This window comes from Leguminivora glycinivorella, chromosome 2 (assembly GCF_023078275.1).
Source record: "Leguminivora glycinivorella isolate SPB_JAAS2020 chromosome 2, LegGlyc_1.1, whole genome shotgun sequence".
NCBI classification, from domain to species: domain Eukaryota; kingdom Metazoa; phylum Arthropoda; class Insecta; order Lepidoptera; family Tortricidae; genus Leguminivora; species Leguminivora glycinivorella.
In genome coordinates, this window is record NC_062972.1 from 898,825 (window position 1) to 925,030 (window position 26,206).

The 26,206-nt window shown below is 40.5% G+C and overlaps 1 protein-coding gene across 1 annotated transcript in view; it reads right to left on the minus strand.

Moving 5' to 3' along the window:
• The window catches only part of LOC125240465 (mitogen-activated protein kinase kinase kinase 4), a 55,491-nt gene that overhangs the window by 7,543 nt on the left and 21,742 nt on the right, over positions 1 to 26,206 (minus strand). The window contains 22 exon segments of the mRNA XM_048148360.1: positions 516 to 621; positions 2,025 to 2,132; positions 2,766 to 2,847; positions 3,582 to 3,769; positions 4,342 to 4,488; positions 5,296 to 5,448; positions 6,709 to 6,870; positions 7,202 to 7,352; positions 7,776 to 7,874; positions 9,336 to 9,472; positions 10,469 to 10,636; positions 10,885 to 11,044; positions 12,694 to 12,794; positions 14,261 to 14,381; positions 14,963 to 15,170; positions 15,295 to 15,521; positions 16,854 to 16,990; positions 17,798 to 17,985; positions 20,256 to 20,356; positions 22,535 to 22,695; positions 23,931 to 24,113; positions 25,845 to 25,972. Coding sequence (XP_048004317.1) covers positions 516 to 621; positions 2,025 to 2,132; positions 2,766 to 2,847; positions 3,582 to 3,769; positions 4,342 to 4,488; positions 5,296 to 5,448; positions 6,709 to 6,870; positions 7,202 to 7,352; positions 7,776 to 7,874; positions 9,336 to 9,472; positions 10,469 to 10,636; positions 10,885 to 11,044; positions 12,694 to 12,794; positions 14,261 to 14,381; positions 14,963 to 15,170; positions 15,295 to 15,521; positions 16,854 to 16,990; positions 17,798 to 17,985; positions 20,256 to 20,356; positions 22,535 to 22,695; positions 23,931 to 24,113; positions 25,845 to 25,972 — 3,216 coding nt within the window.

The following is a 26,206-nucleotide window of genomic DNA, read 5'->3' on the forward strand; positions in this document are numbered from 1 at the left end:
AACTAAAATGGAGGTAAACAGGACATGTTGCTGGACAGAGTCATGGCAGGTGGACTAAATCGTTGACGGAATGGTAAAAAGACCTTACAGAATGATGTAAAAAGCGCTTGGCATCCGTTAGCTCGTTGAGTGGACGACATCCGGAAAATTGCGGGTCACAACTGGATGAGACTAGTTCAGGACCGGGACAAGTGGCGTACTAGAAGAGAGGCCTATGATCAGCAGTGGGTGATAAAGGGGTATGATAATGGATAATTGTAATAAGTAATAACATAACCACAAAATTTAAATTTTGAAAAACCCCCGACCGCGACATAGTAGACCGATTTTCATGAAACATGGCTAAGAACACTCCCGACTAACTCAGCTTTCAGACAAAAAAAACTAAATCTATATCGGTTCATCCGTTCGGGAGCTACGATGCCACAGACAGACACACACACAGACAGACAGACAGACACGTCAAACTTATAACACCCCGTCGTTTTTGCGTCGGGGGTGAATAAATAACTTACCATGTGGTTCAGGTACGTTGAAGTTGGGAGCTGCCTCGGGATCTCCAGGCGGAGTTGATGGTGTGGGGCTTTCTTTGGAAGCACCCGACTGGCTTGGCATGGGACTCTGTAAGTGAAAGACAAGACGTTACGGCCCAGCCACGAGATTGGTCTAAGCGCGACAGCGGTGAGCGGCAACCATACGTGCAAATGAAAAGTCCTATCGCTGTGTCTCGCTCCAATGTATGGCCGCCGCTCACCGCTGTCGCGCTTAGACCAATGTCGTGGCTGAGCCGTTATGGTCACGGATAGCTAGAATCTTAAGAGTATGTAAATGAGAAGTAGATCAATAAAGCAAAGTCAAAGTAATTATGATATAATTTCGATCTAACTAGCCCCCGCCTACCTAAAAGGGGCATACACCTGCCGCGTGTGTGGACGCAAGATCGTGTCACGCATTGGGCTATACAGCTATGAACGCAAAATCGTTTGGATGCTACTTAAATCATCTGACATAGATGGAACCTGTTATTGCTAGGAATTTAATTTAGATATAATATATTGCGAAAAGCTTTTTCTTATTACTTTTATGGAAACGTTCATATTTTTCAGGCTAGTACACAGTGTCAGCACAGTATAATAAAGAGTAACTATCGTACAGTATGGCCACTCCCGCTCCCCGCTGAAAGTGCCGCCCACCCCCTCTCGGTTACTTCACAGTTACCGCCTGTCAGAAACGCGAACAGTCGACCTGTCATATGACACTCATACAAGCATAGTACGCGTTCACCTACACGAGCTCAGACTGTGTGCTAGGAACGCGCCTCTTTCGTATATTTGATCGCCAGTGTCCGAGGTGTGGTGTCAGTACATTTTGTAGTGAGACTGACTGAAATAGCGTGACACGTTCGTACGTTTCCGTAAAAATACGAAGGAAAAGCTTTTGGCAGTACATCTGTATACATAATCTGCTGACCAAACAGAGTACCTTAAGGTTGTCTGGAAGAAATCGCTCTTCAGCGATAAGACCGCCTGTTATTTACCTTTGTTCGTGTTGCTTCTTTGTTTTGTATTGTTGTATTTTATCAAGGTGTGGAATAATATGTAGTTTTTTTTATACCACGTCGGTGGCAAACAAGTATACGACCCGCCTGATGGAGAGTGCAAAGTTGTATTTTAACGCCGAGTGTGGAATTTTTTGCGAGTTAAAATTAAAACACGAGAAGTGAAATACATTTGCACCCGAGTTAAACACAAAACTTTTCCCCTCACCATAGCGAGGAAACTACAACGCAAAAAACGTGTTTATCACTGCTTCCAGTAGTTCCACAGGTGGTAAATCATCGTCATCACTAGATTCACTCACTTTTATTAATTTTAAAGCAAAAAAATTACTATAGTCAAGGTCAAATTACTTTATCCACTATTAGATAAAATGCGTTTTTACCCGCTGGTATTAAACGACAAAACACGTGTTTCCGAGCTAGTGAGGGGAAAAGAGTATTTGTATTGTATTGTATTGGTACTCACATGCAATCGATGTCGCGGCCGCGGCGAAGGTTCCGAGTCTGAACCGCGAGTGGTGCCGCGCGATCCGATAACGTGAGATATGCAACCGTCCATGAGATGTTTTAGCTCCTGAAATGTTAAAAAAAAAACTAGCCCATTAAGATACAATTTGCTAAATGCGTGAAAAAGTAGTCATCATCATCCTCCTTGCCTCATCCCGGCATTTTGCCACGGCTCATGGGAGCCTGGGGTCCGCTTTGACAACTAATCCCAAGATTTGGCGTAGTCACTAGTTTTTACTAAAGCGACTGCCATCGGACCTTCCAACCCGAAGGGTAAACTAGACCTTATTGGAATTAGTCCGGTTTCCTTACGATGTTTTCCTTCACCGAAAAGCGACTGGCAAATGTCAAATGACATTTCGCACATAAATTCCGAAAAACTCATTGGTGCGAGCCGGGGTTTGAACCCGCGACCTCCGGAACGAAAGTCGCACGTACTTACCGCTAGGCTACCAGCGCTTTTTTAATAATATCGCACAAAAAGATCTGACATAATGAGAGAGCGTTTCAGATATTCATGCGGCCGTCCTTTTGTACGATATTAATCCCAGCGACTATACAAAAAACTATAAATAATTATCCTTACAATTACTTAACATGTAATTTAAAGAATGCTCGTTTACCGATTGCTAAGAACGAAAGAAACCCCATGTATTTTGTGATATCATCACAAAATACAAGATTAAATTAATAATCTTACCTCGAATTCTTCATCGCTGAGATGCCTCGTGTTGTACGGATCGCATGCCAGCATTAGGAACTCCAGACCTTGACTCGCCCATCTAACAATACAAAAAAAAACGAATTAATAGACCGCCTATTTGTGAACGTACTTCTTCAGAGAGTGAGCAAATTTAATTAACCTCAAGTAAAGAAACATAGAACAAACATTACTTTTTATGAAGCACTCCGAATATTCCGGTATTCCATGACACTTCGCAAATGTAGTGGCATAACTGACTATAACAAAAGACCGGAAAACAGTAACTCTATCAAAGTCTTAACCCCTCACGTTATGGTTACCCTACCATTGGGTTACCTTACCATACAGATGTGGAATCCTTCTAAATAAGCATTTGTTTTCAGATAGAATGGGATGAAGATAGCTTGAATATTTACCTCATACCGTATAATAGGGTTACCATATTCCCATCCCTTTTTCCGTGAAGGCACGAACCGCCATGTTTTTACCTATTCGCTTCGCTCGAAATGGGGAAGGGGAAACCCTATTCAAGGCGTTTTATTTGGGTAAGCACTTACCCGAATTAACTGTATTTATTTGGTTAGACTATCGGTTGGGTAAGTCATTGACATGTTTACCGAATTTATAGGGTTTTTATGAACAACTCCATCAACCACCCCAGGTAATGCCGTTTTATTGCTAAGAGGTTCCGGTCCCTGTATACGACATTATTTACTGTAATTAGGCTCTAGAATCGTTGGAATTTCATCTTTCGAGATTTTCGGGGCCTACGACGAATAGACTTGTAATTTCTGTGAGTAAATAAAAAAATACCTTGGTCGCCTGCCGCGTCCGCGTTCGCACCGCTCCATGACGAAGCGCATCCAACAACGGGCAAAAGACACTATAGCGCGAGCGACCGCCGCGCTCCACGCCTCCTCATCAGTGTGAGGTTCTTCTTCTGGACGGGGCGGGGGTGGCGGCGGCGAGGAACCGAGGAGCTCTTCTATTGACACTTGGCTCTGTGGAAAATAAAGTCCATATTATCTCAAAAACCATGACACTTTCATTAAGGTCAAATTCTCTTAATGTGATAACTAATGAGATGTCCTATCACCTCTCTTCATTTTGGCGTTGGTTTTTTTTTCCTATGCTGATCCTCCTCCAACTTGATCGGAGCTTGTATCTACGGGTTACTCTTTCATACCAGTTCTCGCTTGTTCACTTCTCGCACTTTCATTCTACATACGATTCTTTCTTTCATTCTTTATCTTTCTCGCTAGTCGTGGGTGGGATTCCCACCTATATCTCTATTCTAGCTATTCTTAATGTTCTCTGGCGTTAGTTATAGGGGCACCCGGTGAGAAAGACTAACTGCCAGAGCGATTGCTGATGAAAAGTAGGAATGTATAGAAGTACCTTGAGATCAGGATAGTCTATTTCAGCGAAGGTCCCATCTGGTTCGTCCTCAGTGACAAACTCTAAGCGTAGCAGCCAGCGGGCTCCGGGAGGTCGGCGTAAGCGGCCGAACCACTCTTTCAAAGAGGTGCAGCTCTCTGTGTATCTCGGCCCTAACTATAGGAATGTATAGTACCTTGACATCAGGATAGTCTATCTCAGCGAAGGTCCCGTCTGGTTCGTCTTCAGTGACAGACTCTGAGCGTAGCAGCCAGCGCGCACCGGGAGGTCGGCATAAGCGGCCGAACCGCTCCTTAACGAAGCGGTGCAGCTCTCTGTGTATCTGTGGAAAGTATGTATAACTTTTTTAGAACATTCAGTAACTGATAAGTTCATATTAGATTCTGATGAATGCGTATCTTCACTCAATGTTTTTATCGGTTAGAAATCTGCCGATTACCATAAAACACAGTAGTAATTAGAGGTGTTGTGGTAATTGCGTCAAGACTTATGACATGTGTTTATTACTAGCCTTAAATACACAATATAAGAGCATAATACACAAGCAGCGAACTATCCTTCTCAAGAACACACAACTTCAAGAAAACAAAAAACTTCAAGAAAGTTTCTTAACCCCTTCACCATCACATTCCACATTTGGCTGAAAGTACCAGGCGATCATGACATAGCAGGTGTATCAGTAATGCCACACAAAGCGATGCTTCACCTTCCAGAATCCACCATAATGAGGAACTCAGGTACGAGCATGGTCTCCGGGCGCCCTAGGGCCCATTTCTCAAAACTGAAAGTTAAAAGTTACAAGCGGAAGTCTCTTTCCAACTTGTCATATGAAACATTGACTACCACTTGTAAAAATTGTAGCTTCGAGAAATGGGCCCCAGGTCTGACGTCTAAAGAGTCTCTCATGGTTCAAAGGATACCAGGATAGAATGACGTAGCAGGAGTTACAATCAACAAAAATCCCAAGCATAGCACTCCAAAATCACAGAACAGTCTAGAAATCCATTATCACATTCCACAGTAAACAGTCAGTAACACTTGGCGGTTGATACCAGGCGATCATGAAATAGCAGGAGTATCACTGAAACCACACAAAGCGAAGCGTCCAGAACGTTCCAGAATCCATTACCACCATATTGAAGGACTCAGGCACTAGCACGGTCTCGGGTCGTCTCGGCCGCTCTCGCATGAACCTGGCCCGCGGCGGTTGCAGTGACGACGGGCGCTGGCGACGCGGCGGCGGCTTGTTGCCGTGAACGAATTTGTAGCATTCGCGGTGGAGCTGTGGAGCGCATGCGTGTTAGCGTGCGGGCGTGCGAAGCGTTTATGAAACGAATCAAAAATATACCGTTTTTAGAGGAGATACCCCAGTATCACAAGAGGGGCTTGGAAATTAATTTACATTTTTAAAATGTAGATACAATTTAAAGAAAAGGAACCGCCAAAAAATCATTAATTGAAAGAAGGTACAATTTTTGGGGATGGATTCATGTTTTAGGTAGCAGCTTTCGGTACGCTACTACACAATGCTGGAATAATATGCCTTCATTTGAATTTGATTAATCTGCCAACAATTGCGGGAATGGATTATTTCATTCTCTGAACATTTTTTTGGAAGATCAATTATAAGTATTAGCTTGCCTTTCCCATCACGGAAACCATTGGGTGTCTCATACCTTTGAGAGGCCCGCTTAGCTTGCCTTATTATTATAAAGAGTACCAAAACATTTCAACTGTTAGTATTAGTAATATTGATGCACTCATGGATAACATGGATTATGAAATCATGCAATCGTAATGCAGGAGTAAAAATTATCTATTTCACTTACTAGGACACATTATTTAAAGTAAGACGTCACTAAAGTGCAAAGTGCGGTGACCTAGTGAAAATCCAGAGACCCACAGCGAAAAAATATGTATAATTATACCTTACATTCTTGCTGATTCACCCTAAAATCTCCTCTCCTTTTATTGAGTACCATGGAGTCCGATACAGCATAAAAGAGAAAACTTTAAAGCTTCTTACCTCAAATCCAAGTCTGTAATAATTATCTGGCACTAGCTGCAACACCATCTGTGACCTCAGATAGTGTCCAAGATTCGAAGTTGTAAAGATGAAGTAGACTAAGGGTAGGTTTCACCAAACCGTCTGTTACCGATGGGAATTTCCATAGACTGTGACGTTGATATCTGTTAACTGTGATTGACGCAACTGGCCGTAAGTAGTAGACTGAGTACAGTGAGAGAGTTAGTTGTATTGGACATTTTCAGCAAATCGACAACCATTATGCCCATTTTGCATGAAAGACCAGATGGCACTCTAAATACCCTAGCTCCTTTATAAAACCTACCAGTGTTTCCAGGTTGCTAAATACCTTTATCAGTGTGTTCGGCGTAGGTACTTGCTCCTATATACTTCTACCTGTTTACAATCCAGAAGAAAGTGTTTAGTAGTCTCTTTTGCTTTTTGCTTCTCTGCACATGAGTCTGTCGGTTAAACTTATACTGCTGAGTACAGTGAGAGAACTTGAATTGTTCGTACCTCAAATCCAAGCTTGTATATCTGTAGTAGCAAATCTTTGATCCTAGCCACGACGCCGTCGGTGAGTTCGTGAAGGTATTCCTCTGGAGGACTTTGGCTAGCGTGCTCGAGTATTTTCATGGTGTGACGGACGATGCATTCGCGCAGTCGGAAAAGACTTTCCTGTGGACAAATGGGATTAAGCTTTGGTATTGTTTGTAGCAGATCTGCTAAATATGTATTGAACTTTAACATGTTATTTTTATGATTTATATAAACCCTAGCGGTGCCGATCGGTAAAAGCCAGAAATATTTAAACATGGTTGCCAACTTCAAGCTTTTACCGAAAGTGAGCCGCAAGCGGGTCAACAACGGTATCACGGTAGTGTATAAATTAAAACAATTGATTTAAAAGATATTTTCGGCGCATTGAGTATGTTTTGGCCGCTATCGAACACACTCAGCAATGTATGTAAAATCCGTTAGTTATGAAATGGAGTAAATTATGTCTTACGTAGATCCTGCGTCTAGAGCGCCTCGCGTCCGAGCCGGAACGAGCGTGGTGCGCGGCAAGAGCACGCGCGAACGCAGCCGCTTGGAGTGCCGCCTCGCGCTCGCTAGCGAACACGCTCTGCGCTAACCGGCATAGTGTGTAGAACGTGTATCTGTAAAAAAATATACTTTCACCATCGTACCCCTGTTTCAAAGGGATATTTCATAAGGCTTTACTTACCAAACCTGTTGCTAAATGCATTTGGCGCTTCATAATTAGGGGTAAGCAGATATCCTTTCCTAAGGATATAAAAACCTCATGCCATGTTCAAGATTATTTAAAAAATAAAATCCAGTATACCTAGCTTAATTTTTAAAGTGAAGGACAGGGTGCTAGCGCGTTGGCAGCATTGTGAGGCAGGTTACCCTTTCATTCAAATGATATCCGGTAAGTAACCCTTTTAAAGGGTTACTAATCAGAGTGCCTATTCGATAGGTCATTCGAACGGTCGCCCACATTCAACTGAACATTTGTCATGATAAATAAGGTAAGAAGTAATAATTGATTACTAAAGTTACAAAGAAAATAGTTTTACCTGTCCGGTTGCTCCGACTCTCTGTTAACGTCATCGATTGCTCTTATTTTAGCCTCGAATTGTTTCATTACTCTATTAAGCTGGTTACATGCGATGTCACTGCAACACAAACAATCTACATCAGTATCTACAAAATACTACCAAATATTGAAGCCACTTTTATTTATTCTCCAAACTTTTTTTTTAATTTATTTGTTCTTAAGTTATGGGTGTATTCTACGAGGGGTGATCCAAAAGTAATGATAATCAGTATGAAAGACACATAAAATGTTTAATAAAATAATTTATTTTTCTACGTAATCTCTTCCAAGTCTACACACTTGGACCATCGTTTCTCCAGACTACGAATTCCTTTAAAAAAAAAATCTTTTTCTTGACGTTGTCCTGGTGAAACAGGATGCCAGCTCGAAGTTTACCCCGCCGCTTTTCTTTGATTGCCTCTCTCAATCTGCGTATTTGGTCAGCGTAGTAGGAGCCCGTAATAGTGGTTCCCTTTTCCAGGTATTCGATCATTATGACTCCCTCAGCATCCCAAAACACTGAAGCCATGACCTTACCAGCGGAGCTTGCTACCTTGAATTTCTTCGGTGTAGGGGACGACGCTCGCTTCCAGGTCATGGATTGCTGTTTGGTCTCAGGATCGAAATGATGGATCCAAGACTCGTCCATGGTTACAAACCGACGCAAAAATGTTTCGGGATCAGTTTGAAATTTTTCAAGATTAGACTTCGAAATCTCACAACGTATTTTCTTTTGTTCAGCCGTTAACATTCTAGGCACCCAACGAGCGGAGACTTTTTTCATATGTAATTCATCAGTTAAGATTCTTTGAATGCTGCCATACGAGATGCCTGTGAGCTCAACTAGATGCCTGATAGTCATCCTTCTATCTGTTAAAACGAGATCATTAATTTTTTTACGTTTTCTCCAGTAAGGGCGACAGATGGACGGCCTTCGCGGTGTTCATCTTGAGTGGATGTTCTTCCCAAGTTAAACTCCTTTGACCAGCGTGCCACTGTAGAATACGGCGGAGCGGACTCCCCCAGTGTTCCCACTAATTCAGCGTATATATCTTTAGTACACATTTTTTTCAAACAGAAGTATTTAATAACCGCTCTCACCTCAGTTTTCTCCATTTTTGCGATATTGTTCCGACTGCTCGTGAAAAAACAAATGCAACTCTCTGACAGATACATATTTTTTATTTTTATTTTTTTTTATTTACTAAGGAGTCTTTGTGGACAGTAACGGCATACCTATTTATTTTAATCCGATGCAAAAAGTATTCAGTTAGCATTACTTTTGGATCACCCCTCGTATGTATTTACGTTTATGTATCGTTATCTTAAGTACCCATAATACAAGCCTTCTTGAGCTTACTGTGGGAATCAGTCAATCTGTATAAGAATGTCCAATAATTATTTATTTATGGCTCAGGCACCTGCCGGAAAAGCAGTGGACGCTGGGTTGATTCCAGCCGTAGGCAACTGGCAGCATTGGTTACTTTTTCTTAGTATATTGGATTTAAGTTTAATATTTATTTATTTATATCATACTCACGTGAAGGCGACGGGCGCGAGGTCTTTGACCCACGATCCCCGCTCGGCGACTTGGGCCACGAAGCTCCATTCGGCCTCCAGGCTCGAGCGCGGCATGTGCTCGACTTCCGACATGGAGGTTAAGTAGGATAGGTATTGCTGTGGACAAACAATAATTTCAAAAATAAAAAAAAACCGACATAGTGGACCGATTTCCATCAAGCATAGCCCATTACTCTATTCATAAACATAGTGTTGTGTTCCTGCCGGTGAATAAGGCTGCCAGAGCTCAACGAGGGTGCGGTGTGCTGGCGACAGGAGGGCTTACGGAACTAATTTGTTCCGTCTATTGCCCTTCGAGTCGTCGGCAACTCAAACCCTCCTTAGACTTGTAATACACTCTTTTTTGCTGTGTAATTAACTTGGCAAAAAGGAGTGTAAAAGTTTCTAATGAGTTGGCAACGCGCACGTGACTCTCCTTGAGTTGCAGGCGTCTATAGGTGACGGTGACCGCTTTCCATGAGGCGGACCGTATACTTGTTTGCCATTTTGTTTGCTTGTTAGTATTAAAAAAAACATGGCTAAGAACACTTCCGACTAATTCAGCTTTCAAACAAAAAAAACTAAACCTAAATCGGTTCATCCGTTCGGGAGCTACGATGCCACAGACAGAGAGACACGTTAAACTTATAACACCCCGTGGTTTTTGCGTCGGGGGTTAAAAATGAACTTAGGAGGTAAAGTGCTTAACTTAAAACCTTGGGTAAGCTCATTTTACTTATAAAAGATATTCCTTAATTCTGAAAAGGAACAAAACTGTATTCTTTCGAGCATCAAACAAAGCTATATGTAATTGTATAATGTATAGATCCTGCTATTCATATTTGTGTCGCTCAACTTAAAACTTGGGTAAATCCATCCTGTTATAAGGTTGATTATTTTTCAGATCATATTACATTTTTTATATATTCAACCTTAAAGCAGAATGGATTTACCCAAGTTTTACACATTTATACAAAATACGACAGTTGCGAAATAAGTGTAACCCTGTTGAAAGGGTTCCCCTAAACCCTATCAATACGGTTAGTCTCGTGCACGGCATGGTAAGGGCAATAAAAGACAATTCATTTATTTTTTTATAGACCAATATCTAACCTTAAAGACGTCTTCCACACTGGCGTCGAAGGTCTTAATGATGAGTAACAAGTCCTGTCTCGCGGCGTGGCCGGCGCGGCAGCCGCGTAACGCCACCTCGATGTTACCCACAAACGCTTGACGCATGGTCGTTGCGATGTCCAGACCCTCTTTTAATTCGTGAATTAGCTGAAAAAAACACAAAATGATTGTATTTTTTTCTCATTCCAAGGCATGTCATTATCATTTTTTAACTCAAGCCTTCGGAAATTGTCATATACTTGGAATTGTCATATACTTGGAGGACGCTGGTTTGGTTCCAGCTCGGGACACTTAGAGGCCTTGGCACTTTTTTTGCAGGTATATGACATTTATTTCAAGTATTCTCTATGTGTCGTCAAGGTCTGAATATTTAGTTAATGTCCAAAAATGTTTACCTGCTTTATAGTGAGACAAGAGGGATGTTCAGGGCGGCAATCGAGCCTCAACGTGAGGTAATCATGCACGGCCTCCATGCAAATACTGCTGAGCAGCAGAAAGTGGTTACGGTACGAGGGTAACCCCATTGATAGGGTTTCTTCGGACCAGCACCCGAATCTGGAAGGGTTAGGCTGAATAAAAATACACTAAGGTGTGGTGAGTGATGGTATGATAATTATCACAGTGGGACTGAGAAATAGAAATGGTTAGTTTAATAAATATATATATTTTTTCATTTTCATTTAATTAGGAGCACTTAAAATTAGCACACGTTGGTGCAAACTGCATATAATCGTAAAAAGGGTCTAGTCAGACCTGTATCTGTTGTTTTCACAAATCGGGCCTTCGTATTTGAAATGGTGTATACCTAGTTATCTAGGGAAAACATTAATATTGACACGCATTAGTTAAAAATTGATAATTAAGTAAAGAGCTAATTGGTTATCATTTGAATTAGCGCTGCGCGTTTGAGCCATTTTCCTAAGAAATGTAGTAGTAGTAAACTCTTTATTGTACAATTAATAACAAAAAACACAGTAATTATAATCACAGTAACAAATAACACAGAAGGAGGTAGGGCATAGCGAATGATATTCCGCTTTGTGTGGTAGGGCACAGCACAGCGGATATCGTCTCGTTCGAATCTAGAGCAGAGCCCAACTGGGGTAGTACCTCCGCCTTACAGAAGACCGCAGCCAAATAGCACTAGACCCTACTCATAGTGTTGTGTTCCTGTCGGTGAGTAAGGTTGCCAGAGCTCAACGAGGGTGCGGTGTGCTGATGACGGGAGGACTTACGGAACTAACTTGTTCCGTTTATTGTCCTTTGAGTCGTCGGCAACCCGAACCCTCCTTGGAACTTGTACACTCCTTTTTGCTGTGTACTTAACACAGCAAAAGGGAATGTACAAGTTTCTAATGGGGTGGCAACGCGCATGTGACACTGTTTGAGTTGCAGGCGTCCATAGGTTACGGTGACCGCTTTACATCAGGCGGGCCGTATACTTGTTTGCCACCGACGTAGTATAAAAAAAAAAAAATTACAGTAAAGAACAGTACAAAGGCGAACTTATCCCTTTGAGGGATTTCTTCCAGTTAACCTTTCAATGCATTTCAATTTCAGGAGTTCAACAAATGTAGGACTGATGCTCAGCATGGTTTTATATTAAGGAATAGAAACGAAGATATTTTAACTACAAACGTATTCAAAAGAGAAACTCGGTCAGAGCATTATCTTCATGAGGAAAAGTGACATTTTCGTCGAAATTTTTAGACTGACATTTTACCTTGAAAAGTACGCTACGCATCTTCACGATACCGATAACTATTAATATATTCATGTACAAATAAATGCAGAGTTTTATTGAGATGGCAAATGGCTAAAAAATGTGGTATATTCTGGGGTCGGGTTAGACATTAATGGCATGACATAGCTGATGAGGTCGAGCGTGTCGGGTCAAACTCCTTCTACAACAAAATACCTAAAATTATTCAACTTAAAGAATAGCAAATACAATATATCATATAGGACATTAAAATATAGAATGTTATGAATGTAAATCATAGCACTACTTGTCACATTATCGTGTGTTTAAAATTTTATACCACTTTTAAACTAGGACAGTTTATCTGCCCAACTCTGTATATATTAAAGGTGTATATCTTATACATCTGCCTATTACACCATTCCTACATCCGATATCGAATCGGATAATGTAAAAACGATACTTTAAGAGAGCTTTACCAGGAGATGTATAAAAGAGGTACCTTCTCAACTCGTGGTCGTCTTCTACTTCCTTGGCCCTCTGTGCCTTGTCATCCTTTTCCTCTGTCGGGTCTTCTTCTCTACTCAACTCGTCCAGAGGGCTCTGAAATATTAAAACTCTTTAAAGTGGATGATCACAAAACATATTAAAGTTTTTTTTTTTTTACTGTGCGCCACAACCATATTTAACTCAGTTTTGTAATTTCGATAGTATCGTTATTGATATCATATGCATCACAGGTGAACAAATGGAAAAAATCACGAAGGGGATGCACTACGAATCAAACTAATTTATCAATGGCAGCTGCGAAATTGCATATAATAGACATAGACATAGAAAATCTTTATTCAACATCACATGAAAATGTTACAAACAATGAATAAGTGTTACATTAGGATTTTATAATGTAAAAAACTTAAATCTAGACTAAACATCTAAGAAAATGAGTTATACACATTGAGGTATAATGTACTAGAGAGGACACGGCGAACAAAAAGTTTGCGCCACGAACATAAGTCCAGTGGACTTATGTTGCCTCAGTCAGTCTCTGCGCGTGGTGGGAGGAGGTTGTCTCTGACTGCACACAAATAAAATGAAAAAATGCCTTCCTGTGCTATAACTCTCCAAGATACTGTTCAAGCCATACGAGAAAATCTAATAAAAGTGACGGTGTCACATTTCATCGGTTAGTAGACAAGCTATTTTGATCTAACTTAATTTAAGTAATTATTATAATGAAGGGACGAGCTCCTTAAACGCGATGCTATGGCCGCCATTTTGACAACTGGAATCATAGATGAATCGCGCAGACATGACATGTAGGTAATAAGGTATAATAATTGTGATCATATTCTGTTTTCAATATATAATATAAAAATATTTATTTCAATTTATAGTTTTGAATATTACACGGTTCTAATACGAATTTTAGTCGATAATATTATACAATAAGCATGATTTTGAATTATTTCTGAATTATAATTCTCATTATTGACGAAAAATAGTGACACCAAAACTGAAATAGTATTTAAAGCAACCGGTGTTTAAGGGAAGTAAAACAAGGTGAATGGGGCGATTATTATTCTAAGCGACAGAAACTTACAAAACTAATTTTATTCAAAGGAAATTAAAATTTATGAAAAAAACAATTACTTATTTTTATTTCACTGAGTAGAAATTAAATATAACACAATGTATAATAGTGCTAAAAGTAAACTACTTAGTATTTCACACAGAAAGTATAAAACAAAGGTCTATACTAAAAGTGTCGCGTCTAGGTGGTCAAGTCTTACTCTATGACACGGTTCGCTTCACGCGCATGCGCCTCGCGCTGCCGCCGCTGCCAGTCGGCGCACAGAATATGTTCGAGTTGTCATTTCTAGTACGTAGTACATAGTAGTTCAATGGTTATACATATACACATGAGATTAAAATATTCATATAATAAATTCACCATGCACTTTTGCATATAACATTTCTCTTTTTTGTAATGCTAGATGTAGCTCAAAACCAGGACGAATGGAAGACCTTTGCCCAGCAAGCTAATAATAATTAGTTATCTGACATACCTCAGGTTCCGGCTCCAAGAATGTGAGGTAGACTTTGCTAAGCAACTTCTTCCGCAGTTTGTGTATGAACATCATGGACCGACGCACGCCCTGGATCTTTAGAATCTCGTAGTGATACTCTCTGAGGACAAAAAGTATGTGGTACATAATTAAATAAGTAGTTCTCGAGATATTTAGGAATGCGACAGACAGACGGACAGAGTCGCGCCATAAGGGTTCCTTTTGTACCTTTTTGGTACGGAACCCTAAAAATAAGAATTAGGAGCATTTATGGCTTTACTTTTATTTCCACGGGCAACTAATACTTATCGATTCTAATAACCCCGAAAACAATTCCTTTGCGTAACTGCAGTTGAACCACTGACATGAATTTTGACGCATACGTATCGTGATTGAACTCACCTATAAGGCGATACATCGCATTTGTTAAGCAGCCTCAGCCTCGTCAGGTCAGCTAAGGAGCCAACGTTGAACACCAACTCGGATGAACTGCTGTTGAACCACTTCTCTCTTACATGTATGTTGACGCATACGTGTCGTGATGGGACTCACCTATAAGGCGATACATTGCATTTGTTAAGCAGCCTCAGCCTCGTCAGGTCAGCTAAGGAGCCAACGTTGAACACCAACTCGGATGAACTGCTGTTGAACCACTTCTCTCTGACATGTATGTTGACGCATACGTGTCGTGATGGGACTCACCTATAAGGCGACACATCGCATTTGTTAAGCAGCCTCAGTCTCGTGAGGTCAGCCAATGAGCCAACGTTGAACACCGACTCGGATGAACTGCAGTTGAACCACTTCTCTCTCTCTGACATATAGCCGCTCTCGCTCGACGTGCTTGTGTCGTTGGTGCTGTATTTTGCGTCGGAGATCACGATCTCGGGTGTAGTTTGGCCGGTATCATCTGAAAAAGTAAGATAATTGAAAAAAAGTACCATTACGCCTTCTTTCTTTAATTTAAAAATATTTATTCTCGCTTTCAGACGCATTTGCATGATACATTATTGTTAAATAATTGGTATATATACCTGTCTTAATAACACAATCAGTCTCATCTACATTTTTCTCTCCATCACTCTGCGCCACCCCTGACTCCACCGTGCCGCGCTCTGATTGGCCGGCCGATTCTTTCTCGGCCTCTGATTGGTTCTCCGTGCGACTACTCTCGTCGCTATTGGATGAGCTCGTAGGGTTATCACAGTTGAAGCGAACGTGACGCTGGCTGCATTGGTCTGCGTCGCGTTCTGTGCTTACTCTGATAAAAAAAGGTCATTTTCAATAGACAGTGCAGATTTTTTTTATTGCAACAAAAAAATTAGATCCTTAATTAGGGTGTGTTTGTGAAAAATTACTTTTGAGTTTTATAAACACATATTAACTCCGGCTGCAGACTGCTCCGCGCCCCCCGCCCCCGTCCTATCAGCGCGCGCGCAGCGGCGGAGCGGCGAGCGGCGCGCTCAGTGCTCGGAGTTTAGCCGCCGCGTGAACTCCTATATGCCTGAAGAGGGCCTCCAAAATTGGCCCGAAACAAGTCGCAGCAGTAGCGATATAATAACGTGAGTACAACCGTAGATTCATTAAATATTTGAATATGTCTCACGAAAATTTAACGTCCACATATTATTGCTACAAATTTTGAACATAAGTGATACTAGAGCCAGTCTAAGCTAACTTTGCACCGACATTAACACATACACTACCAGACGAAAACTGGCGCACTACGTCAGAAACAGGTCGTAATCTATAACCGCCCGGTTTTATAGCGTCAACCCGCCTAGCGGGTTCTCTAGCACCTGAGCAAAGTTCACGAGTGCCCACCAGGCGGATTCTTGGTTGCAAAAGTGTTAACAGGAAGTTATTGGAAATAGGGAACTTGACTTTAGTTAAAATATTTTTTTCCCCTCACTAGCTCAGAAACACGTGTTTTGTCCTTTAATACCAGCGGGTAAAAACGCATTTTATCCACTAGTGGGTAAAGTAATTCGACCTTGAATAAAGTCAAAATACTGCTTTGAAATTGATAAAAGTAGGTGAATCTAGTAATAAAGAAGATTTACCACCTGTGGAACTACTGGAAGCAGTGATAAATGCATTTTTTGCGTAGTGGTTTCCTCGCTATAGTGAGGGGAAAAGTTTTGTGTTACACTCGGGTGCAAATGTATTTTACTTCTGGTGAGTTAAAACTATAACTCAACTATAGAATTGAACCACGTCAACGAGAACCACTATAGAATTCACTTTTCGGTCTTCACTCGTTTTTCAATTCCACACTCGGCGTTAAAATACAACTTTGCCCCCTTGTATAACAAATAACTATTTTACCATGCACGAAATAAAGAATCAGATAATTATAAGAAAAACATGGACAGAAGTTATTTTTAAATCTAATTTCTATTTAATAAGTCAGGTAGAAATATATAAAGCAACTGAGTTGACCGTGACGTCACTCAATTCAATTTCATATAAATTCCATATTAGCAAGTCCTTCCAATTTCGTTTTGACAGTTCTTAAAAAGAAACTGATTTGACTAGAAGGCAAGTAGCCTATAGCTTGGTACTTAGATTCGGTTCTGGTTTTATAACATACCCGTCTATGCTAGGCTCGACGAAGTACTCCTCGGACATAGTTGGCCGGCCCTTCGCCGCGACGGTGGCCAACAGACGACGGACTGACAAGATTTTCAGTCGCATATGCATTGCCATGTTGTACCAGAGACAAAGAGCCTGTAACAATACAATTTTTTTCCAGAATAGGCGAGGCGACTAAAAAAAACTCATTAGTCCGTCAGTTAGATTATCAAGAAACGTATTTTTTCTTTTTTCTCGTAAACGAAAAATGACGACGGTACAGTGCGTTGAAGTTTCGCGTGACGTCACGCCTAGGTACAATTTTTACTTAGAAGTGACGTCACAAGTCCCCACTCCGGAACTTTGATGCTCTATATCTTTGTATTTTTTCATTAATTAGAAAAAGCGAAAAATATATTTGGATGATCTAACTGACGGACTAAACGGAATGCCATTATTTTTATGGTGTCGTCTCTCACTCTCACACACACACTCTTTAGAAAACAAGTGAGGTTTTTTTTTATAAACCATCAATGGAATAATAATGTCAGTTGCCGGATATGGGACAATCAGCATCTCCAGCATCTACTGTGGGCCACCACTTCTACCAATGCCTTGTAGAGAGGCAAAACAGGTCGTCGAGTATTGTATTTTTGGTGTTAGTACATTATTTATTTATTACTAGCTTTTGCACGCGTCTTCGCTCACGTTAAAAAGAGACAAAAAGTAGCCTATGTCACTCTCCATCCCTTCGACTATCTCAATTTAAAAAAATCACGTCAATTCGTCGCTCCGTTTTGCCGTGAAAGACGGACAAACAAACAGGCACACACACTTTCCCATTTATAATATTAGTATGGATTTATGTAAAAATACAATGGCTAAGACCATGTTTCATGAAAATCGGTCCACTATATCGACGGTTTTTCAAAATTTAAATTTTGTTGATAAGGTTATTTATACCTTAATTCTATTTTGGAACAGACTGGTGGCTAGCAGGTTGTGGTCTGCCGTCATGGCCTGTGTGGACGGGTACAGGGCGCTGGCTCGGTGGAAGGACTCCAGCAGTGTTCGGACTTCTGTCATGGCTGCGCCAATGGCGGACGAGCATAGACGGCAGTCGAAGGATAAGCAGCCGAGTTTGTCCTCCTCTGAAATTAAATTGATCTGTATTAATAATCTAGTAAAAAAAATGTTCCTCCCTAAAGTGACATCAACCTCATATGGTGCATTCCACGAATTCCCTTAACCTTTCGAGACCCATACCTCAAAATAGAACACTCCATTTTTAATTATGCCAAAATTAATTAAGGTGTCATTTAAATTTTTAAGCTGGCTCCCTGGGGAGCCGGCGGGTCTTCAAAGGTTAAGAAAAGCTGTTGGAAAGTAAATAGGCATTTTCAGAAATTGGGACCTAAAATTAGTGACAGTTGTTAACAAAAATTAACTCGATGTCAGTTTCGTGACGACAATTAAGAATAAAATTTGTCAAAAACCAACTTTTTTCATGTTCTAAATGTAGATTATTGCTTATAGTTTATGTAATTAACACAAAAGCAATATTTTTATTGAAATTTCATGATTAATTGTCGTCACAAAACTGACATCGAGTTCATTTTTGTTAACAACCTTCACTATAGGGAACTTGACCGTAGTTCGAATAAAATATTTTATACCATGCACGAAATAAAGCATCAGATAATATAAGAAAAACAGGGACAGAAGTTATTTTTAAATCAAATTTCTATTTAATAAGTCAGGTAGAAATATATAAAGTAACTGAGTTGACCGTGACGTCACTCAATTCAATTTCATATAAATTCCATATTAGCAAGTCGTTCAAATTCGTTTTGACAGTTCTTAAAAAGAAGCTGATTTGACTAGGAGGCAAGTAGCCTATTGTGGGTCCTAATTTTTGAAAATATCCAGCTACTTCAAAGTTAACTGTGCTATATCACAGAATTAGAGATGAATATAATATAATGACGACCGGTCTGGCTCAGTCGGTAGTGACCCTGACTGCTAAGCCGCGGTCCTGGGTTCGAATCCCGGTAAGAGCATTTATTTGTGTGATGAGCACTGATATTTGTTCCTGAGTCATGGATGTTTTCTATGTATATAAGTATGTATTTATCTATTTAAGTATGTATATCGTCGCTTAGCACCCATAGTACAAGCTATGCTTAGTTTGGGGCTAAGTTGATCTGTGTAAGGTGTCCCCAATATTTCTTATTATTTATTTATTTATTATTATATCGTTATCTCATTCTAGCACAGACAGACAGACACGTCAAACTTATAACATCCCGTGTTTGCGTCGAGGGTTAAAAATTACAATTAGCCGAGGCCTAAAGGCGAGCAGGGGGGTTACCATGAAGTGCTAAAGCCGTTCAGTTTAGGTTGAGAGAAAGGGACGAAGCTATAGCAGTTCCATAGCTCCGTCCCTCCCTCTCAACCTAAACTGACCGGCTTTAGCACTTCATGGTAGCCCCCCAGTACTTACATCTACAAGAATACTTTACAAAATTAAAGCAAAAAAAAACAGTACGTGGAGTCTCTTCGCGCGGAAGAAGAAGAAGGACTTCATAACATAACTTTAATAGTACATTACATCAGAGGCCGGGAAAATGAGGATTTCCGGCCAAGTGGGTATATACTGGGATAGGGATACGAGGCCGGGAATCCGTTTTCACGCCGAGGCATGTATAGTGCTTTTCTCAAACATACAATGAAATTAAAAAAAAATGCTCTAAAGGACAATATTTTATAAAAAAAAGTTACTTTGCAGGCCTAGGCCTAAAAAATAATATGAAGTCCCTTTACAGTCCTCTCGAATTGTTGCGCCCAAAAAGCTATACTTCCCAGCCCATTTTAAGGAACGTAAAGACAATATTTCATTGCATGTTTGAGAAAAAACATTTTGTCAAGTGACCATCACGTTTTTGCGTTTAGTTACGTCCATCTTTTTACTGTTTTAAATATTTTACATTGATATTCGCTCAAATTATCGAAAAAACAAGCATAACTTATTTTGCACTCGATTTAAATATAAAACACACACATTCCAACCAACCATTCCACCATTCAAAACCATTCTGGGCATTCTGTTCTGTCAGTGACTGATTGAATGAATGGAATGAGTGAGTCGCGTTCAGCGCAACAACACTGACAGACTGTGACGCGCTGAGTGATCGACATTTCACGCAACTTTTCACTGACTGAGTGTTACGGCGCTGTCAGTTGGAAGTCGCATTAGAAGTCACTTCAAAAAGAAGCTACCCTTAGTCCGTTTTCACATTATCTGATCCAATATCGGATGTCGGAACGATTTCGATGGAAAAAATCCAAGATGGCGCCTGTAATGTATGGAATATCGGTCCGACATCCGATATCGGATCGGATAATGTGAAAACGCACTTACCTGTTTCATCGACAGGGTCTTCTTTACTGAGATCTTCGCACGAACCGTTGGCCGCGCAAAGACGCTTCGAGCGGCCTTTGCAAGGATTCGGGTTTACAAACCTGAAATAATTATTTGTTATACAAGGGGGCAAAGTTGTATTTTAACGTCGAGTGTGGAATTGAAAAACGAGTGAAGACCGAAAAGTGAATTCTATAGTGGTTCTCGTTAACGTGGTTCAATTTTATAGTTGAACCACGAGCGAAGCGAGTGGTTCGAGAATAGAATCCTGAACTTGCGAGTTTTTTAAACACACGAAAAGTAAAATACATTTGCACCCGAGTGTAACACAAAACTTTTCCCCTCACTATAGCGAGGAAACTACAACGCAAAAAATGCGTTAATCACTGCTTCCAGGTTCCAGAGGTGGTAAATCATCTTTATTACTAAATTCACCTACTTTTATCAATTTTAAAGCAGTTAATTTGACTTTATTCAAGGTCAAATTACTTTACCCACTAGTGGATAAAATGCGTTTTTACCCGCTGGTATTAAAGGACAAAGCACGTGTTTCCGAGCTAGTGAGGGGAAAAATATTATAATGACTAATATATTACAGTCACCGGCATAAAAAGTGATGACTTCTGTACTTTGTCACTTTAATGCCGTGTTTGAAATGTCATACGAAATTGTCAAACGATTAAAAGCGACAAGGTACAGAAATCATCATTTATTTATGACGGTGACTGTACATGTCTGGTTTCCAATTTTACAGTAAAAAAGGTCGAATTTTGAAAATGTAGAAAGTAGTTAGTAATCGAACTTCAGTGTGAATTTTATATTTCACGCATTTTTCTAAAGGGAAATAGTTTTTTCCAGCGATTTTTAACCCCCTACGCAAAAACGACGGGGTGTTATAAGTTTGACGTGTCTGTTTGTCTGTATGTCTGTATATGTGTATGTCTGTGACATCGTAGCTCCCGAACGGATGAACCGACTTCGATTTAGTTTTTTGTTGTTTGAAAGCTGAGTTAGTCGGGAGAGTTCTTAGCCATGTTTCATGAAAATCAGTACCCTATGTCGCGGTCGGAGGTTTTTTCAAAATTTTAATTTTGTGATTATGGCTTACGGGTCTTTTAGCTCAAGTTATAAGGTGGTATTTTTTAATACCGGGTGGCTTTTAGCTCAAGTTATAAGGTGGTATTTTTTAATACCAGTGCCGTATAAAAAGTTAAACCACACCAATGGCTATCAATTCTTTCATATATGAAAGAAGCGCGTTCCTACGCACACAGTCAAACGGCCCAGCCACGACATTGGTCTAAGCGCGACAGCGGTGAGCGGCCGCCATACGTGCGAATGAAAAGTCCCATCGCTGTGTCTCGCTCCAATGTATGGCCGCCGCTCACCGCTGTCGCGCTTAGACCAATGTCGTGGCTGAGCCGTAAGCTCGTGTAGGCGAACGCGTACCGTGATTGTATGAGTGAGATAAGACAAAACAACTGGTCGCGCCATTGCATTGACAAGCGGTAACTGTGAGGTAACCGATAGTAAGTGGGCGGCACTTTCAGCGGGAAGCACGGAGTGGCCATACTGTACGATTTACGACGAAGAAAAGGATTTATACTCACTTATAATCAATTATATTCTTAATCAGCGCAGGTATAACGTTTCTCTGGTATCGGGTCTTTTAGCTCAAGTTACAAGGTGGTATTTTTTGATGCCAGTACTTGTAATAAAGAGTATTATCGTTCAGTATAACCACCCTGCTTCCCGCTGAAAGTGCCGCCCACCCGCTCTCGATTACCTCACAGTTACCGCCGGTCAACAACGCGACCAGTCGACCTGTTTTATCTCATACAAAGAGGATCGAGTATTACAGAGAGTTACTGTCGAAGTAAAATCTGTAATCACAGTGCATAGACTGCCATCTCTTGACACAGGCTTAAAACTTTTGAACCTCAGTTTTGACAATTTGGCCCATATTCTTAGCTTGAAATGTTTTAAAATGTCAAATATTAATATTAGCGCCACCTAGCTGAGCGTACCCCAAAGGTGTAATGCTATCTAGGCCACCGTACCTTTTTCTGTATGGTACTGAGGTACACTTTTTTCTTAGACTTTATCTGTCTATACGGAGTTATATATGTCTTTGATCTCATACAAGCACGGTACGCGTTTCCATACACGAGCTTAGACTGTGTGCGTAAGAACGCGCCTCTCTCATATATTTGATCGTCATTATCCGAGGTGTGCCAGTACCCTATAGAGTTAAAATCACTAAGAGAAGGATCACTCACTTATAATCAATAATATTCTTAATGAGCGTAGGTATAACGTTTCTCTGATGGCAGAGGAAGAGATCTTGCTGCGCCAGCGTGCGGCCGGCGATCTTGGCTTGCAGCTCGAGCCAAATCAGATCTTTTAGCTCGTTCTGCCATACTTGCTCTTCGCGGCTTATCTGAAAACAATATTGTGTTAAAACCGGCCAAGAGCGTGTCGGTCCACGCTCAGTGTAGGGTTCCGTAGTTTTCCGTATTTTTCTCAAAAACTACTGAACCTATCAAGTTCAAAACAATTTTCCTATAAAGTCTTTATAAAGTTCTATTTTTGTGATTTTTTTCATATTTTTAAACATGGTTCAAAAGTTAGAGGGGGGGACACACTTTTTTTTCCTTTAGGAGCGATTATTTCCGAAAATATAAATATTATCAAAAAACGATTTTAGTAAACCTTTATTCATTTTTAAATACCTATCCAACAATATATCACACGTTAGGATTGCAATGAACAAAAAAATCACTCCCCACTTTACGTGTAGGGGGAGTACCCTAATAAAACATTTTTTTCCACTTTTTATTTTTGCACTTTGTCGGCGTGACTGATATACATATTGGTACCAAATTTCAGCTTTCTAGTGCTAACAGTAACTGAGATTATCCGCGGACGGACGGACGGACGGACAGACAGACATGGCGAAACTATAAGGGTTCCCAGTTGACTACGGAACCCTAAAAATCCTTCTGTCTGTATGAAAGCTGAATAGGCTAGTTTCCTACTAGTCAAATCTTGACTCGTTTGACACACTAAATAGTACCAAATACCAAAAACGGTACTCCAATCAGCTAAAAAAATTAGGGTAGTGGGGGCTAGTATTTCCTGTGTGGCTTGCACACTTTCACTGTAATTTTAAATAACACAGTTTTTTTTAGTAATATATTGTGTATAATAAATACATTTCAATCAACGGTCCGTTGACAACGGATAACTGTTATTGGCCTAAGACTATGTAAAAATACTTATGTAAGTTTAATATTTACGGCTGTTGTTGTCCTAAATACCAATAAATAAATAAATAAATAAATAAGGTCCTGCCACAGTATTGTTCTAGGTGATGTTAGCGGCAACCCACACTCAGGCGACACACGTCTTAAGACGCAGAACGGACGTCAGCGCCGCGCCGCCCAACGACGCGTCGCGCGCCACGTCGCTTGGGGCGCGCCTCAAGCGACGTGGCGGAGTCTTACGTCCTTCCTGCACAAAATGTACAGAGGGTCCGTTCCGCGTCTTACGACGTGCGTCGCGAGAGTGTGGACAGTCCCTTAAGATACGTATAGTTAGCCCTTCGACCTGGATCAAAGTTTGTTTTAAGACATTTGGTTTCTTATTACACAAACAAGCTCTAAAAGTCCTCACCGTCCTTCTACAGCCCTTGTCCACATTCCCCATATTGATAAGCATGCTGAAGGTCCTGTGGAAGTTGACCCGAGATTCTGGCAGCTGCTCTTGAGGTGTTTCCCTCTCGTCCGTGTGTTCGGCGTGCGAGGCGCGGCATTTGAGGCGCGAGGTTAGCGACATGAAGCGACTGCAAGATTCCACCTGAACAAAGATCAGAATTTAAATAAATAAATAATGGGGTATAGGTGAAAAACTTAAGAAAGTCACCTGTTGTATGTGTGAGTGACGTGTTCGAATAGGCGTTTGTTTTGTTTATGTTACTAATTTTAAATATGTGTTCTCTATTCGAACACGTCACTCACACAACAGGTGACTCTTAATTTTTTCACCTATACACACCTTACACAGATCAGCCCAGCCCCGAACTAAGTAAAGCTTGTACAATGGGTGCTATGCTACGATCATCCTTATTGCGTTATCCCGGCATTCGCCAGGGCACATGGGAGCCTGGGGTCCGCTTTGACAACTAATGCCAATATTTGGCGTAGGCACTACTTTTACGATAGCGACTGCCATCTGACCCTCCAACCTAACTAGGCCTTATTGGAATTAGTCAGGTTTCCTCACGATGTTTTCCTTCACCGAAAAGCGACTGGCAAATATCAAATGATATTTAATTTCGCACATAAGTTCCGAACAACTCATTGGTACGAGCCGGGGTTCGAAACCGCGACCTCCGGATTGAAAGTCGTACGTTCTTACCGCTAGGCCACCAGCGCTCCTATGACTCAGGAACAAATATCTGTGCTCATCAGTCTAATCACACAAATAAATGCCCTTACCGGGATACGAACCCAAGACCGCGGTTAGCAGGCAGGATCGCTACCTACTAGGCCAGGTCGGAGTAATTGATTAAAAAATTCAAAAAGTAATTGATTAAAAGTTAGAGGGGGGGAGGACGCACTTTTTTTCCTTTAGGAGCGATTATATCCGAAAATATTAATATTATCAAAAAACGATCTTAGTAAACCCTTATTCATTTTTAAATACCTATCCAACAATATATCACACTTTGGGGTTGGAATGAAAAAAAAAATCCGCCCCCACTTTACATGTAGGGGGGGTACACTAATAAAACATTTTTTTCCATTTTTTATTTTTGCACTTTGTTGGCGTGATTGATATACATATTGGTACCAAATTTCAGCTTTCTGGTGCTTACGGTTACTGAGATTATCCGCGGACGGACGGACGGACAGACAGACATGGCGAAACTATAAGGGTTCCTAGTTGACTACGGAACCCTAAAAATGTAGTATTACAGTGAGTTCTTAAGTGTAAGTACACAAAAAGTGCGTACATTCTACTTGAATAAGCATGCAAATTTTACTTATAAGCTACTTAATTAAGCTATTCTAATAGCGTATGCTAAAAGTTATTTAACAGACCAAAAATTATAAGGATTTAAGTAACTGCTGCAAAATAATAAATTAATAATTAATACTCATTACATTAGACATTTAAAAAATTACAAATTATTTACACATTGCATATTCTCATTATTATTTTAATACAATTCATGTCAAAATGTTCATGTATTCGTCAATCCTGTAATATTGTTTATGTAGACAAAATTCATGTAGTTTATTTTTAAATTGAGGCATGTCTGAGTTTCTTATTTCTAGGGGTAAATGATTAAATATTTTTACCGACATACATAAAATATTATTTGTAAAAAAAGCTGTCTTTGGAGCAGAAGGATAGCAAACTTCAGTTCCGTTTCGTGACGGATAAATGGTACATGATGCCTTTTGTTTTAAATGATGATGTATGGTACCGAGGTACGTTTTTTTCTTAGACTTTATCTGTCTATACGAAGTTATATATATATGTCTTTGATAGTACTCTTTATTATACTGAGGTCTTACTTACCAGAGTAGGCACGGCGGGCGTTTCTGTGAGAGGGAGGGAGTCCGCTTTCTGCTCTCCTCGGTTTCCCATCTCGTTCTTCCAGTCTCTGTCGGTTGACCGTTTTAAGCTCCATCGCTTTTTTAAACGCTCTGGAATCAAATTAAAAATATTATTGGACTTATCTTAATATTTCATTTCCAGGATATGTGAAAGATTGCAATGTATATTTCCAAATGTATAATTGTACAAAGTTTAGGCACTAGTCCCATTGCGAGCTATGAGCTATCGGCTATTAAAACGAAAAAAGATAAGCACTCCCGTGCAAATAAAAGAGACACGGCGAATTTGATAGCTCACCGCTGGGCGAGTAACTACAAACATCG